The sequence below is a fragment of the Geospiza fortis genome, unplaced genomic scaffold (genome assembly GCF_000277835.1).
Source record: "Geospiza fortis unplaced genomic scaffold, GeoFor_1.0 scaffold61, whole genome shotgun sequence".
Taxonomy (NCBI): domain Eukaryota; kingdom Metazoa; phylum Chordata; class Aves; order Passeriformes; family Thraupidae; genus Geospiza; species Geospiza fortis.
This window is the reverse complement of record NW_005054430.1, coordinates 941,473-957,178: the sequence shown is the minus strand read 5'-3', so window position 1 is coordinate 957,178 and position 15,706 is coordinate 941,473. Positions and strand designations below refer to the sequence as shown.

At 46.3% G+C, this 15,706-nt stretch overlaps 1 protein-coding gene across 1 annotated transcript in view; it reads right to left on the bottom strand.

Moving 5' to 3' along the window:
- Window positions 1-15,706, bottom strand: part of EXOC4 (exocyst complex component 4) — a 372,421-nt gene that overhangs the window by 1,642 nt on the left and 355,073 nt on the right. Inside the window, exon 18 of the mRNA XM_005426948.2 lies at window positions 2,222-2,240. Coding sequence (XP_005427005.1) covers window positions 2,222-2,240 — 19 coding nt within the window. The remainder of the gene's footprint in view (window positions 1-2,221; window positions 2,241-15,706) is intronic.

The window sequence follows — 15,706 nt, the reverse complement described above, 5'->3', positions numbered from 1 at the left end:
TTTAGTATAATTATAGCATATGTATATATCATAAAATAATAAATCAAGCCTTCTGATAATGCAGTCAAGGATCTCGTCTCTTCCTTCACCCAAGAACCCTTGTGACAACCGTCACACCCCCGTCTAAAATCTCTGGCTCTGTAGGAGAGAGTTACACGCACCAAAGGCCCTGAGACCCTGAGTGCTAAGCTATTGTCCACAGGTGTGTTTGCAGTCTGCTACACTGAGCCCAGTGAGAAGGAGAAGGGACACCGTGCCCTTTTTGCAACAACAGCCTTGGGAGCTGTCCCACCTCTCGGCCTGGCTGGACTTCCCCTGAATTTTGGGTGGTCCCCCCACAGAAGACCCCTCACTTGTCTACAACCACCGTGACAGACAGACTGAGATGTAAGGAGCCTCTCCATCAAGGATTGAGACATGGAACCCCCATGTGAAAAGGCCCCTCTGTTCCTTCCAAGGGCTGGGACTGAACCCCCCAGCCTGGGGCAGGTGTGTGGGGAACCAAAGCTGACCAAAGCGAGATGTTTGCCTGCAGGTTGTGACTGCTGCACCAAGAAGACAATGGCTCTCGCTTACTGCTGAGAACATGGACTGCCTGTTACATCTATTCCCTATTGTATCTGTTTCCCCTCCCTCACAATTTCCAAATAGAATTATCATAATAAAAACCTCTGAGTTAGTGAGAGATTTTGAGACCTCCCCGACGTAACAGGCGGATCCTCGACTGGACTGGTGTGACCGGGTTCACAGGGGTCTCAGGCTGAGGGAAGAGATGAGAATGTTGACTCCATGTTTCAGAAGGCTGATTTATTATTTTATGATATATATTACATTAAAATTATACTAAAAGAATAGAAGAAAGGATTTCATCAGAAGCCCAGCTAAGAATAGAATAAGAAGGAATGGTAACAAAGGTTTGTGGCTCAGGCTCTCTGTCTGAGCCAGCTGGGCTGTGATTGGCCATTAACCAGAAACAACCACATGAGACCAATCACAGATCCACCTGTTGCATTCCACAGCAGCAGATAATTATTCTTTACATTTTGTTCCTGAGGCCTCTCAGCTTCTCAGGAGGAAACATCCTAAGGAAAGGATTTTTCATAAAAGATGTCTGTGACAGACTGGACCACAGGACTTCGTCTCTACATTTGGTACCTATATCCCCCTCTCTCTCTCTCTCTCTCTCTCTCTTTTCTCTCTCTTTCTCTATCTTTTTCTCTCCCTTAATCCCTCTATCGCATTTGCTGTGGTCACTCAATAAAGGTGCATTTGCTTTGATTATCACTGCAAACCCCCTGTGCCATGTCGGGCTTTTTTGCACCCTGAGATCAACCCACGAACCATCGCAAAACCCATTCATAAGGACGGATCATGACAATGGCCCAGACCTTTGCTTTTGCAGAATTCCACGAGCTCTTGCTTTTATTCAGCGTTGCCACGAGCAGAGAAAGCTGAACAAAGCACAGACATCTTCCTGCTGAGCGTCATCCTAAAATCCCAGAGAGGTTTGGGTTGGAAGGGATCTCAAAGCTCCTCTTGTTCCACCCCCTGCTGTGGGCAGGGGCACCTTCTACCATCCCAGGGTCCTCCAAGCCCTGTCCAGCCTGGCCCTGGGCACTTCCAGGGATCCAGGGAGCAGCCTCAGCTGCTCTGAGCATCCAACATGGGCAGGTCTTAAAGTCAAAGTGATAAAAATCCCCTTTGCTGAGACTCACAGGATGGTTTGGGTTGAAAGGGACCTTAAAGCCCATCCAGTTCCATCCCTGCTTTGATCTCCTCTCTTCCACCCCCAGATATCCCCTGGCTGAGCCCTGGGAGCTTTTCGTGCCCAGGCTGATGGTCTGGGAAGGGTAAATCAGCTTCCCCGTGCCCACATTAAAGCCAAAAGAGATCTTGGGGAGCTAAATTTGCTCTCTGGTTAGGCTTGCTAATCCCACATAATTATTTATTAACCTATTTGTCAGGGGACAGACTGAGCTTTTGGTAACTTTTAATTATTTTCCTTGGTTTTTAAACCTCAACTTTAAAACCACAAAGGAGTTGGCCAGCATTCCACGGAGCAGATTCCCCTCACTGCCCTCCATTTATTTATTTATTCCCTCCATCCTTTACCACTCGCTTTCCTCAGCCACCTCTTGATAATCGAGAGAGGGTTTCTAATGGCAGGGACAAACACCCTTGTGAAAGGAAAATGAAGAGCCTAAATAAAAAATCACAGAACAAGAGGCTCGTCCCACTCCCTCTTTCATATTTCATTATTTGATAACATCAGAGGCTGAGTCCATCAGAGCTGCTCGGGCGAAGGCAAACAGGAGAGTGTCTGATCAATATTTATTAATACTTTCAAAGACAAGGGAGGCAAAGTTGAGCAGACTCTGTAATGGAGTGAATAATTACTCATGCAAATCGGGCTTGGCCGCGGGCGCTGCCGTGGCACAGCGGCAGGTTTTTAATTGCACCCAATTAAAAATGCACACCTTGTGCTCCTTCCCTGCTGCCTCGCCTGCTCCCCTTTTCTTTCAGAGGAAATTTTTTAATTAAAAAATAATCTGATCCCGAGAAGAGTGACAGATGGATCCTGTGTTCGTGAGGGGCAGGGATTCTTCAGCCAGCTCAGATTTGGGACAGGTGAGGAGAGGATGGGGCTGTGCTGCTGGGCTTGCCCAGTGCTCAGTTTGTGCAGATTTAGTCCTTTTTTTGCCTTTTGTTCCTTTAAGGTGCTCTGCCACATTGGAAAGGCCACAGATTTTTTTTATTTTGGAGCAAAACTTCCCAGCCCCTGCATCCCTGGAATGTCCAAGGCCAGGTTGGACATAACTTGGAGCAGCCTGGGATGATGGAAGGTGTCCCTATCATGGCAGGGATGATTTTGGACGTCCCTTCCAACCCAACTCATTCTAGGATGAGTTTTTTTCCCTTTTAGATGCTTTTTTTTCCTTTAAGGTGCTCTGTCACCTTGGGAAAGCCATGGATTTTTTTGCTTTGGAGCAAATCTTGCCTGCGCCTGGAATGTCCAACACCTGGTTGGACGGGGCTTGGAGCAGCCTGGGATGATGGAAGGTGTCCCTATCATGGCAGGGATGATTTTGGACGTCCCTTCCAACCCAACTCATTCTAGGATGAGTTTTTTTCCTTTTAGGTGCTTTTTTTCCTTTAAGGTGCTCTGCCACATGGCAAAGGCCATGGATTTTTTTGCTTTGGAGCAAATCTTGCCTGCGCCTGGAATGTCCAACACCTGGTTGGACGGGGCTTGGAGCAGCCTGGGATGATGGAAGGTGTCCCATAGCAGGGATGATTTTGGAGGTCCCTTCCAACCCAACTCATTCTAAGATGAGTTTTTTTTCCTTTTAGGTGCTTTTTTCCTTTAAGGTGCTCTGCCACATGGGAAAGCCACAGATTTTTTTTTATTTTGGAGCAAAACGTCCCAGCCCCTGGATCCCTGGAATGTCCAAGGCCAGGTTGGACATAACTTGGAGCAGCCTGGGATGATGGAAGGTGTCCCTATCATGGCAGGGATGATTTTGGACGTCCCTTCCAACCCAACTCATTCTAGGACGCTTTTTTCCATTTTAGATGCTTTTTTTCCTTTAAGGTGCTCTGTCACCTTGGGAAAGCCACGGATTTTTTTGCTTTGGAGCAAATCTTGGCTGCGCCTGGAATGTCCAAGACCTGGTTGGATGGGGCTTGGAGCAGCCTGGGATGATGGAAGGTGTCCCTATCATGGCAGGGATGATTTTGGAGTTCCCTTCCAACCCAACTCATTCTAGGATGAGTTTTTTTTCCTTTTAGGTGTTTTTTTTTCCTTTAAGGTGCTCTGCCACATGGCAGAGGCCATGGATTTTTTTGCTTTGAAGCAAAACTTCCCAGCCCCTGAATCCCTGGAATGTCCAAGACCAGGCTGGACAGGGCTTGGAGCAGCCTGGATCATGGAAGGTGTCCCTGTCATGGCAGGGATGATTTTGGAGTTCCCTTCCAACCCAACTCATTCTGAGTTTTTTTCCTTTTAGGTGCTTTTTTTTCCTTTGAGGTGCTCTGCCACATGGGAAAGACCATGGATTTTTTTGCTTTGGAGCAAAACTTCCCAGCCCCTGGAATGTCCAAGACCAGGTTGGACAGGCCTTGGAGCAGCCTGGATCATGGAAGGTGTCCCTGTCATGGGGGGGATGACCTTGGAGGTCCTTTCCAACCCAAGTCATTCTAGGATTGTGGGAATGCAGCTGATGGGAACAAAGTGTCCCAGGGACTCATTCCAACAGAGAAATCCTTTTATTTCCATGTCCGCTCTCTTTATTTGTGCTATGCTGAAAAGCACCGATGGGATTTGTTGGGCTGATCTGACAGGAGAGATTTTACACACAAAAACCCCCACGGAACGGGTCCTTAGGGACCTGTTCTTCTTAGGAAGGTTTCTCTTATTCCATAGGAATTCTTCTCCCAAATCCTATGGGATAAGAGCTGCTCTTTACAAGGGAATTAATCTGCTCCAAGCTTTCAGCTCTTCAGGATGGTAAAAAAACTTCTCCGTGGGCATCCAGCCCCAGTGTTGATGGCACATTTTGGGGAATGAGGAGTGAAGGACTGCCTGAGGGATCCCAAATCATTGATCTCCTGCTCAAACTGGATAATTAACTAATTCTGATGGTTTGGGTGGCAAAGGTTTGTTAATTTTTTTGAAAAATAAAATCCATTTTTCATGTGATGAGACCAACCGAGACACCCACGGCCTGTTCCTCTGACCACTGGCAATGGGATGGAGTCCAAAGCTGCCTTGAATTTTTTTGGGTTTTTTTTTAGGACAAAACTGAACTTTCCCTGCTCCCTTTATCCATCTGGAATTGCCCCCGGAAGATCCACCACAGCTCTGTGCTAAGAGCAGACAGGGAAGGTTAAATATCCCTTTAATGGGATGGAAATGGTTCCCAGCTGCAGGAAAAAAACATCCCATGGACAAACCAAAAATGCAGAATCCACCTGACCCCCAAACCTGTTAGTTTTGTTGGCTTTTCAGCAGCACTTTTGAGAGAAACTACAGCAAATTGCCAACCATGAACCCATTCTGCAAGGAGGCATTTTGAGCTTATATATCTATAGATACCCATATTAAAAAAATGGTCTCTTGAACTCTGTTCTTGGAGAAAGAGAATAAAAATTAAGAAGCTTTCTCATTTAGGGGAAAAAAAATCTCAGGAAAGGCAATGAGGATGAGCCCAGCTCCTCTGAGGGCTATTAATACCATTCTCCATTTAAATGCTAATGTTCACCTCTAACCCACAGAAAAAAAAAGTTTTGAAAAGGTGGCCAGGTGAATTCCAAATGAAATCCTGATTTCCCTGAGAATGACTTGATCTCCTCTTCAGAGGAGGAGATGTTTCAGAATAAAGGATCCCACTTTAATTATCCCTTCCTGACGTGGCTGGGGGCCTGCTCTGCATCAGACAGAAACAGGAATTCCAGTCTGGGCACTGAATTAGCCAAAGGGAACAGAAACAAAAAAAAAAAAAAGGAGAAATATGAATTCTGTCCCTTATCTCCTTCTCTTTTGGGGGGTTAGGGAGGAGCTTTGGCAGCACCCGGAATTGCTGCTCTAATGGGAAAGTCAGAAAGGTTAAGTAGGAGGCACTTATGGAAAATCTGGATAAAAACTAAATGAGGGGACAGGGAGACAGGATAGAAGGAAGAATTTATGATGAGGGTGGGGAGGCCCTGGAACAGAATTCCAGAATTGCCAGAGGAGCTGTGGCTGCCCCTGGATCCCTGGAAGTGTCCAAGGCCAGGCTGGAGCACCCTGGGATAGGGGAAGACGTCCCTGCCCATGGCAGGGGGTTGGGATGATCTTTAAGGTCCTTTCCAACCCAAATTCCGTGATTTTATGAAAAACCACCAGGCAGGACAAGCAAGAAACTGAAGATGATAACAAAAATCACTCAATTTTGATATTTGAAGATCATGGTGGAACCACGACATTTAAATATAGAGGGGGATGAGTGAGTCCAAAAAAAAAAGTAAAAAACAGCAAGAAATTGTTCACTTCAGTGAAGGTGACTGAAATTGTTGACTTCAGTCAAGTAATGCAGACAAAATGGATTTTCGGGCCTGGCTGAAAGAAGAAAATCCCATGGGATTTTCCCTTTGGAGTTATTAGAGGTGGGAATGGGGAAGAGCTGAGAATGGTTACAGGGCACTGGACATGGGGCAGGAGGGATGAGTTCCAGGCAGGAGCTTGCAAAGATAAATCTGAAAGCTCAGAACACCAAAGGAAAACGCAGGTGAAGCAGCAATTACTGTAATTTCTGCACCTGGTGAAGGCGGAGGGGATGTTTGCACACACACACGTCAGCGAGCAGCATTTTAAATCAAAGATCTGCAAATGTGGGAGCTGCCGGCTCCAGCTCCAGGGCTCCTCATGACGAGATGGAAAACAGGCATGGGAGGTGACAGATTCCAGGCTTTTCATGGAATCACACATGGCTTGGGCTGGAAGGGACCTTAAGGATCATCTAATTCCAAATGGGACACCTTCCCCATCCCAGGTTGCTCCAAACTGGCTTTGGAGATTTCCAGGGATGGATCCAGTTCCTCTTTCCAACCACTGCTGGGTTGGAAGGGACCTTAAGGATCATCAAATTCCAAATGGGACAACATCCCCATCCCAGGTTGCTCCAAGCCCCATTTAACCCAGCCTTGGAGATTTCCAGGGATGGATCCAGTTCCTCTTTCCAACCACTGCTCATCCCAAACTGCAGCTGCAACCCTAAAACAAGGGACATCACCCTCAGGACACCATTCCACGAGGGAATGTAAATCCTGATGGACTTTTCTGCAGATTTATTCCTTGGTTTTCAATCAACCCGGAGCAGCTCTGGGGTCACCAATGGGAATGTTCCTTCTGTGCCTCCAGAAGAACCCAAAGTGGTTGTGAACATTAGGGGAGGTCACATCAGGGATGGTTTTGCTCTTCTGGTCACCCTCAGCTTCTCTTAGACACCACACCAAGGCCTGGACACTCTCCTGCGTGCCTGGGGTGAGGAAGAAGCCCCTGCATGGCTCCAATGGGGAGGAGCTGTAAATCCCCCATCAGGGAATGTAAATCCTGATTGTCTTTCCTGCAGATTTATTCCTTGATTTTCAATTGGAGCGGTTCTGGGGACACCAATGGGAATGTTCCCTCTGTGCCTCCAGAGGAACCCAAAGTGGTTCTGAACATTAGGGGAGGTCACATCAGGGATGGTTTTGCTGTTCTGGTCAATCTCAGCTCTTCTCTGACACCGCACCAAGGCCTGGACACTTCTCCTACTTGGCTCCATGGACTGAAAAACCCCAAAATGAGGCCAAAAATGTTCCCATCACTGTGATCTCCACCTTCTCTGTGCTCACCTCGCCCACAGCCCCTTGCAAGCAGCTGCCCCATCAGCACACGTGGCACAATTCGGGGCAGGAGGCACAGGTGGCTCTGGGGCTGTGCTCACGAGAACATAAAAAAGCACAAGAATGTGAAAAACCTCATTAAAAACCTAAAAAAGTGCAAAATTCCAGGATGGGGAATGTTTTGGGAAAGGAAACAAAGCAGGAGAGGAAGAAATAAAAGTGAGTTTGGAGTACAGTGCTCCACGCTCCTGTGGTAGCTCTGCAAATCACAGCCCTTAATAAATAATCAAGGGATGGAAGGATAATAATGTTTTTTGTTTTTTTTAAAGCTGTAAGAATAATTAAAATTAAGTCATTTATCCAAGGCAGGAAAAAGTATCAGAGGTGGGAAGCCCTCACCCTTCGCTCAGTACCCAGGCAGGGCTCTGATCAGCTACAGAGCCAGGCAAGAAAAACAAGTGTATTTATTCAAAAGGGCACAAGCACAGCCTTCTAATTAGAGACAGCCTCGTTAGAAAATCCAATTATTTCCCCTTTTAAAGTTTAAACCACAGAGACAGCGTATGCAGCCCTACATATCAATCAGCTCACCTGGGGGCTGCTTTTTATACAGACGGAGCCATTTTGGATAAAAACTCCCCCAGCCAACACCTCTGGGTGCCACGTGCAGCTCTGTCACCGGCTTTGTCACCACTGCAGAGCTTTTTGTCAAACACAGATGAGAAATCAGCTCTTAAATGCAGAATTAATTAGCAAAGGGAAGGGTAAGGGACATGCAGAACGTCACCACCCTTCCCAAAGCTCCCTCCTGTCCTCCCTCCTCCTTTTTATCCTGATAGTTATCTGCCTTATCTATTATTTTCTAATTAATATTTCCTTCTTATTTCCTTCTCCCTCCAAGGGTTCATCACTTGGACAAGGCTGCCCTGATGGGAACAGGAGCTCCAGGGGAGGCTCAGGTGGGAGAGCAGAAGGAATTTCCTGATGGAAAAAGTTGGTAAACAGAGAGATCAGAGGGAATTTTCCTCATGGAAAAAGTTGGTAAAACAGAGAGACCAGAAGGAATTTCCTGTCACAGACACATTTTATGAAAAATCCTTTCCTTAGGATTTTTTCTCCTGAGAAGCTGAGAGGCCTCAGAAACAAAATGTAAACAATGGTTATCTGCTGCTGTGGAATGCAACAGGTGAATTTTTGATTGTTCTCATGTGGTTGTTTTTAATTAATGGCCAATCACAGTCCAGCTGTCTCGGACTCTCTGGTCAGTCACAAAATTTTATTATCATTCTTCCTATTCCTTTCAAGCCTTCTGATGAAATGCTTTCTTCTATTCTTTTAGTATAGTTTTAATATAATATATATCATAAAATAATAAATCAAGCCTTCTAAACATGGAGTCAAGATTCTCATCTTTTCCCTCCTCCTGGGACCCCTGTGAACACCACCACAATTTCCTCATGGAAAAAGTTGGTAAACAGAGAGATCAGAAGGAATTTCTTTATGGAAAAAGTTGGTAAGCAGAGAGATCAGAAGGAATTTCCTCATGTTTTAGGACAAAACCGAACTCTCCCTGCTCCCTTTATCCATCTGGAATTCTTCTCCCAAACTGTTGGATGGAAAAAGTTGGTAAACATTGGAAAAGGCTGCCCAGGGAGGTCTGGAGTCCCCGTCCCTGGAGATGTCCAAGGAGGTGGCACTCAGGGCTGGTGACGAGGTTGGATTCTGTGACCTTGGAGGGCTTTTCCTACCTCAACAACCCCGGGATTCTGGGAATGGGGATCCCTGAGCATCCCCACAGAGCCCTGACACCCAATCCCTGAACACCTCTCAGCCCCTCCCAGAGTGCAGCGAGACACAGCAATTACACAGCTTTTCAAAGGGAGGATAAACCCATTAAAGCCCATTAAATAACTCTTCAAAAAAAAAAACCCCAAAAACCAATGTCTGAGCCACTCCTTGTAGCTCCAAACCGGCTGATCCTAATGAGAGATGGAAATTCTCCCTCTCCAAATGGAACTTTATAGGGTATTAAACAAGCACCCTCAGCACTTATCTAAATCTTTAATTAGTTCTATAATATACTGATGATATCAAGGCTAATTAAATTTATACAGATAAAGAGCAATGAAATTCTAGCCAAGTGAGCTGGAAAGTACATATTAAATAGTAAATTTAATGGCTCAGGAAGATAAATGCAATTTTGTATAAAAAAAATTAAATTCAATTTACATGTCGTATTAAAATTGATTTTGAGTGTGCAAATGATTGGAAAAGAATCTTTTTAATAGATCAGTAAAAGTGTTAATCTGACCTGTTTAAATATCAGTTATTAATGCCAGCATTTGCAAATAAGCCACACACATTTGAATTTTACTGCATATAGTAAAAAAAAAAAAAATTATTGATACCATCTGCCAGTTTATAAGGAATATTAAGGGATTTTTCCCCTTGCCTCATGCATAAATTGGAGGGAAGGTGGAAATGAATGTAGCCTGAAAGGAGAGGGAGTCAGCACTTCCACAAAAGTGCAGCAGAGATTGCTCCAGTCAGCAAAAAAAAAATCCCACAATTTTCCCTTCCCTTTGGGAACAACAATCCCTGTGGCAATTTATTTAGGATCAAGTGAGGTGGAACTGGATGTGACTCAGGTGTGCCAGCTGAGCTCTGATAGACCAGGAATGGCTGGGAGCTGCTGATGGGTGAAGGACACGATGGGATCTGCCTGGTGGGGACGGAACTGGGACAGAAGCTCAAGCAAGGCCCTCAAGGCAATGTCTGTAGGTCATGGTTGGGTTCCACAAGTCAGTGTCAGCCTGGGGTAGGTCATGGTTGGGTCCAACAAGTCAATGTCAGCCTGTAGTAAGTCATGGTTGAGTTCCACAAGTCAGTGTCTGCCTATAGTAGGCCATGGTTGGGTTTCCAAGTCAATGTCTGCCTGGGGTAGGTCATAGTTTGGTCTAACAAGTCAACGTCTATGTGTGGTAGGTCATGGTTGGGTTTCCAAGTCAATGTCTGCCTGTAAGAGGCCATGGTTGAGTTCTAAAAGTCAACGTCTGCCTGTAGTAGGTCATGGTTGGGTTCCACAAGTCAGTGTCTGCCCGGGATAGGTCATGGTTGGGTTCCACAAGTCAATGTCTGCCTGTAGTAGGTCATGGTTGGGTTCCACAAGTCAAAGTCAGCCTCAGGTGGGTCATGGCTGAGTTCCACAAGTCAACGTCAGCCTATAGTAGGCCATGGTCGGGTTTCCAAGTCAATCTCTGCCTTTAATAGGTTGAGTTTGGGTTCCACAAGTCAATACCTGCCTGTGGTAGGACATGGTTGGGTTCAAGTCAATGTCAGCCTGGGGTAGGTCATGGTTGGGTCCAACAAGTCAAAGTCTGCCTGTAGTAAGTCATGGTTGAGTTCCACAAGTCAGTGTCTGCCTATAGTAGGCCATGGTTGGGTTTCCAAGTCAATGTCTGCCTGTAAGAGGCCATGGTTGAGTTCTAAATGTCAACGTCTGCCTGTAGTAGGTCACGGTTGGGTTCCACAAGTCAATGTCAGCCTGTAGTAAGTTGTGTTTGGGTTCCACCAGCCAGTTTTGCCTGTAGTAGGTCACGGCTGGGTTCCACCCAAGTCAAGGTCTGCCTGTGGTAGGCTGTGGTCAGGTTCATCGAGTCAATTTTCCTGCAGTAGTTGTGGTCAGTAGTTGTGTGTCATGCTCCAGTAGTTGTTGTGGTCAGGTCCATTAAGCTGTAGTAGTTGCGGTCAGTAGTGGTTGTGGTCAGTAGTAGCTGTGGTCAGGTCCAGCACTAGGCTGTGGTCAGGTCCATTAAGCTGTAGTAGTTGTGGTCAGTAGGGGTTGTGGTCAGTAGTAGCTGTGGTCAGGTCCATCGAGCCACAGCGCTGTAACTATGGCGGAAAGAAACCAGGATGGGTTCAGTGCCAAAATTTGAGATGTCCAGAAGTGGTGGGCATCAGCATGGAGCTGTGGATCTCCTGGGTGAGGGGTTCAGAGCTCCAACCCTCTCCTCCTTGCTTTCTGTGGTGGCCACTGGCCTGAGGAACATTTCATCCCAACTCCTCCTGATGCTTGGAAAGCTCCAGGTTGGAGGCCACAGGTTTTTATGGGCAGCTGCTGCTCATTTCCAGCATTTTTGGTTGAAATTGCTTCTCCCTCTCGATCATTCTGAGGGCAAAAGTCGTATTTAGAGGGATTGGAACCCACCACCCCTAAAAGAGCAGCTCCCACACTGCTGTGTGCAGCACAGCTGTGGGTTCTTCTGGCCATTCCTGGTGGATTTACCTCCAATTATCCCAACTTTTTCACCCAACAGAGCTTCACTACAGTATTTTTTTGCCAGACAGCACAAATCCGAGCATTTTAAATGAAAATGTTATCAAGGCAATGTCAGTGCAGGGTAAAACCCAGAGCACATGGGGTTTCTATCTCCACTCTCCACTGCATGGAAAAAACAAGTTTTACTCATGGAATATCCTGGAGTTGTGTCACTTGAATGTCACTTTTTATGGACAGACTCCACTGCAGTGCAACAGCAGCTCCTTGGAAACAAAACTGGTCCCCACAGAGCGAGAAGAGAGTCCCTGCACTGCTTCTGGATGGTGGAGTAGTTCAGAGCCATCAAAAGCACAGCAATTCTCTGAACTGCTTTTCATCCCCTCCCTCTCCAGCTGCACAAACCCTCCAGCCTCCCCAAAGGACTCTGCTGCGAGAGATGAACCTGCAGTTCTCCCCAGTAATTTATTGATTTTTTTCAAGTTTTTTTCAACCTCTCGCAATTCCCACCTGAGAATTTCCCCAGGCACCTTGGAGACTCTGCATCCAGAACTTGTCTGTTCTCTCAAAGGCTGCTCCGAGGGTGAGAAGCACCAAGGACCCCACCATGGTCCCCTCCAACCTCATCCGTTCTGTGAGGGGAGCTCCTTGTGTGCCCAACGGGGTGCATCCCACCCAACAACACCACCCCACAAAATCACGGAATCACAGAACCATTCAGGCTGGAAAAGCCCTTTGAGATCATCCAGTGCAACCATTCCCAGCACTGCCAAGGCCACCACTGACCGTGTCCCCAGATGTCACAATCCCATGGCTTTCAACCCCTCCAGGGATGGGTATTCCAGCCCTGCCCTTCTTCGGATGAAGAGATTTTTCCTAATACTGATGCTCCTTGAGTAACCAATCCCAGATTCCACCCCTGAAAGCCCCTCCAGGGATTAAAAGCACATTTTCCTGATGATTCCCAAAATCTGCACATTCTCCATGAAGGAAAACTGAATTTCCCCCAGCGCCCCACTTTGAACAGATGGCAGAAAAATTCACCCATTTCCCACGTTGGGCTGGGCTTAGGAAAACAACCTGGGATCTGAAGGCACTGAATCCTATTTAAAAAAGCCGTATTTTATATCTTGCCTCTTCCCAATCCAAGCTGTTCCCCACCAAAGCATCAAACTTGCTCTTATTTGGACTTTTCCTTCCCCTACTTGTTCTTCCACACATGACAATGTGGAATCCTGTCTGATTTACAACTTCCTTAGGAGAAGATCTACTTGAGAGACTCATTTCAGCTTTAGGTGTTAATGCACCTCTGTGATGTGAGGCGGCAGCTGAATTTTAGAGATTCTCTGTATTGTTTGAGCTGAAATCTGGAATACAAATGATAAAAGACAAGTGGAGCTTTGCAGCCTTCAGTAAAATTGGAGTAAGACATGATATGCTGTACATAATTCCCTGAATATATCTAAATGTCGACATCATCATACCTGTGCGTTTTCAATGCAGTGCTCTGGATGCAATTATTCAAATAGCTCCCTTAAAAATAAGAATTGAGGCATTTGGACATTCTCTGAATGTGTGGATTTCTCCTGGCTACGAGGCCCAGGTTCATCAGAGGACAGATTTAATTGCTACATCAGAGTTTGTGTGTTGATATTCGACATCTGACGCGCGAAAGTTCAGGGACGCCAATCAGGCACAGTGCAGATGCCACTCTGCAAAACGTTCTCAGACAGTCTCCATCTGTCAGATATGGTAATCCCTGCTCCCCATCAATAATTCACCTCCTTCCCTCCACGTTTCCCGCATTTGAGTCGGAATTTTTAATGGCAGAGGCTCCACCTTGGGTAGACGGCGTTGCCTGATCTGCATTCCCCGCTCGTTCCTGCCCCGCAGCCTCTCGCCTTTGGCACTTCAAGAATAATTTCTCAGTTTGTTTGGGGTAATTTTTGGTTTTTCTTTTTGTTTTTTTTTTTTTTTTATCACAGCTCTCCTTTTGAGCTGTCCCATCTTGCTGGAGGGTGGAAGTCAGAGGGTAATTATGGCAATCACACCGAAATCCAGCTTGGGGGGATCACGCCTTTCCTGGGAAAGCTCCTGGGGAACACCATGGGGGAGGCTGAATCCCCCAAATAAAGAAGTAACTGCACAGTTGAAAAGGGAGAAGAGGGGGGAAAGGGAGGGAAAAAAGATGATGTGGAGCTGTTCCTCCATGGGTCAGAAAATGCTGAGGGGCATCTTGTCCCCAACTGACTCTACAGAACCCATAAAATCTTGGTTACATCCCAAACTCTTTGCAGCCTTAAATCCTTAAAGAGAATTAATGAAAAAACAGATGGAAACTAACTTTTTACACAGGCCCCAGATAGTGACAGGACAAAAGGAAAGTTTTAAACTAGAAGAGGTGAGATTTGGATTAGATTTTAGGAGGAGGGGGTTTATTGTTTGTTGTGATTGCCCCAAAGAAGGGGCAAGGGAGGGAAGAAGATGATGTGGAGCTGTTCCTCCATAGGTCAGAAAATGCTGAGGGGCATCTTGTCCCCAACTGACTCCACAGAGCCCAGAAAATCATAAAATCTTTGTTGCATCCCAAACTCTTCACAGCCTTAAATCTTTAAAGAGAAAGAGAATTAATGAAAAAACAGATGGAAACTAACTTTTTACACAGGCCCCAGATAGTGACAGGACAAAAGGAAAGTTTTAAACTACAAGAGGTGAGATTTGGAGTAGATTTTAGGAGGAGGGGGTTTATTGTGAGAGGTTTATTGTTTATTGTGATTGTCCCAAAGGAGATGTTACTGCACAGTTGAAAAGGGGGGAAAGAAAGGGAAGAAGCTGATGTGGAGCTGTTCCTCCATGGATCAGAAAATGCTGAGGGGCATCTTGTCCCTGACTGACTCCACTGAGCCCAGAAAATCATAAAATCCTAAAATCTTCATTACATCCCAAACTCTTTGCAGTCTTAAAGAGAATTAATGAAAAAAAATATAGAAAGCAACTTTTTACACAGGTGACAGATACTGACAGGACAAAAGGAAAGTCTTAAACTAGAAGAGGTGAGATTTGGAGTAGATTTTAGGAGGAGGGGGTTTATTGTGAGGGTGGTGAGGCACTTGGAGCTCCCTGGAATAGGGGAAGGTGGTTTAGGGTCCCTCCCAACCCAAACGATTCCATGATTCTGTGATCCCAGAGCCAGGAGATGGCTGACTGTTGAGAACATTCCCTGGCATGAGGGCAAATTCCCCCCATAATCATCAATCACTCCTTCAGTGACAAAGAAAGGCCCCCAGGTGCCCCCAGCAGGTGCAGCCCCACCTCTCAGCATTGGAAAGGTGGAAAAATAGTTTTGGGACTTTTTTTGGGAATAAACGCTGAGGATAAGACGTGATAGCTGGGAATGTTAGAGATCCATCCCCAGGCATGGTTCCTCAGCAGAAGGCAAAGGATGAAACCCCTGGTTGCAGAATGCAGCTGTAGAAATCCTTATTTAGGATTTATTAGGATTATTTAGGTTCACCAGCTGAACCTGTGGCTTTGCACCTGGACTCACCACCAGCCCTGAGTTGGCTAAAACCTCCGGGCCTGACCAAAAGTCAATTAATTAAAGATCTTGTTGATTAAAGAGTAATTAACTACAGATGAATGTGTCTCAACCTGCCAAAATTCAAGTGTCCGGTGCAACCCTTCACTGCCATGGTCACCACTAACCCTTATCCCCAAGTGCCACATCCACTTGGTTTTGAACTCTTCCGGGGATGGTGACTCCACTGCTGCCCTGGGCAGCTGTGCCAGCGCTTTAGAACCCTTTGTGGGGGAAAAAATGTTCCTAAATCCAGTCCAGACCCCCCTGAAGAGCTGGAACCCCGCTGTTCCTGGGCTACACCTGCTGCCATCCCTGCTCTACCCCACTGCTGTGCCATGGCTTGACCCTGCTGTCCTCTCAGTTCTGCTGCTCCTGTCCTTTCCTCAGTTTGCCTTTCCCCTCCTCTATCCCACCAGGAATTGGCCCTGGCCCCTTCCCTTCCCTTCCCTTCCCTTCCCTTCCCTTCCCTTCCCTTCCCTTCCCTT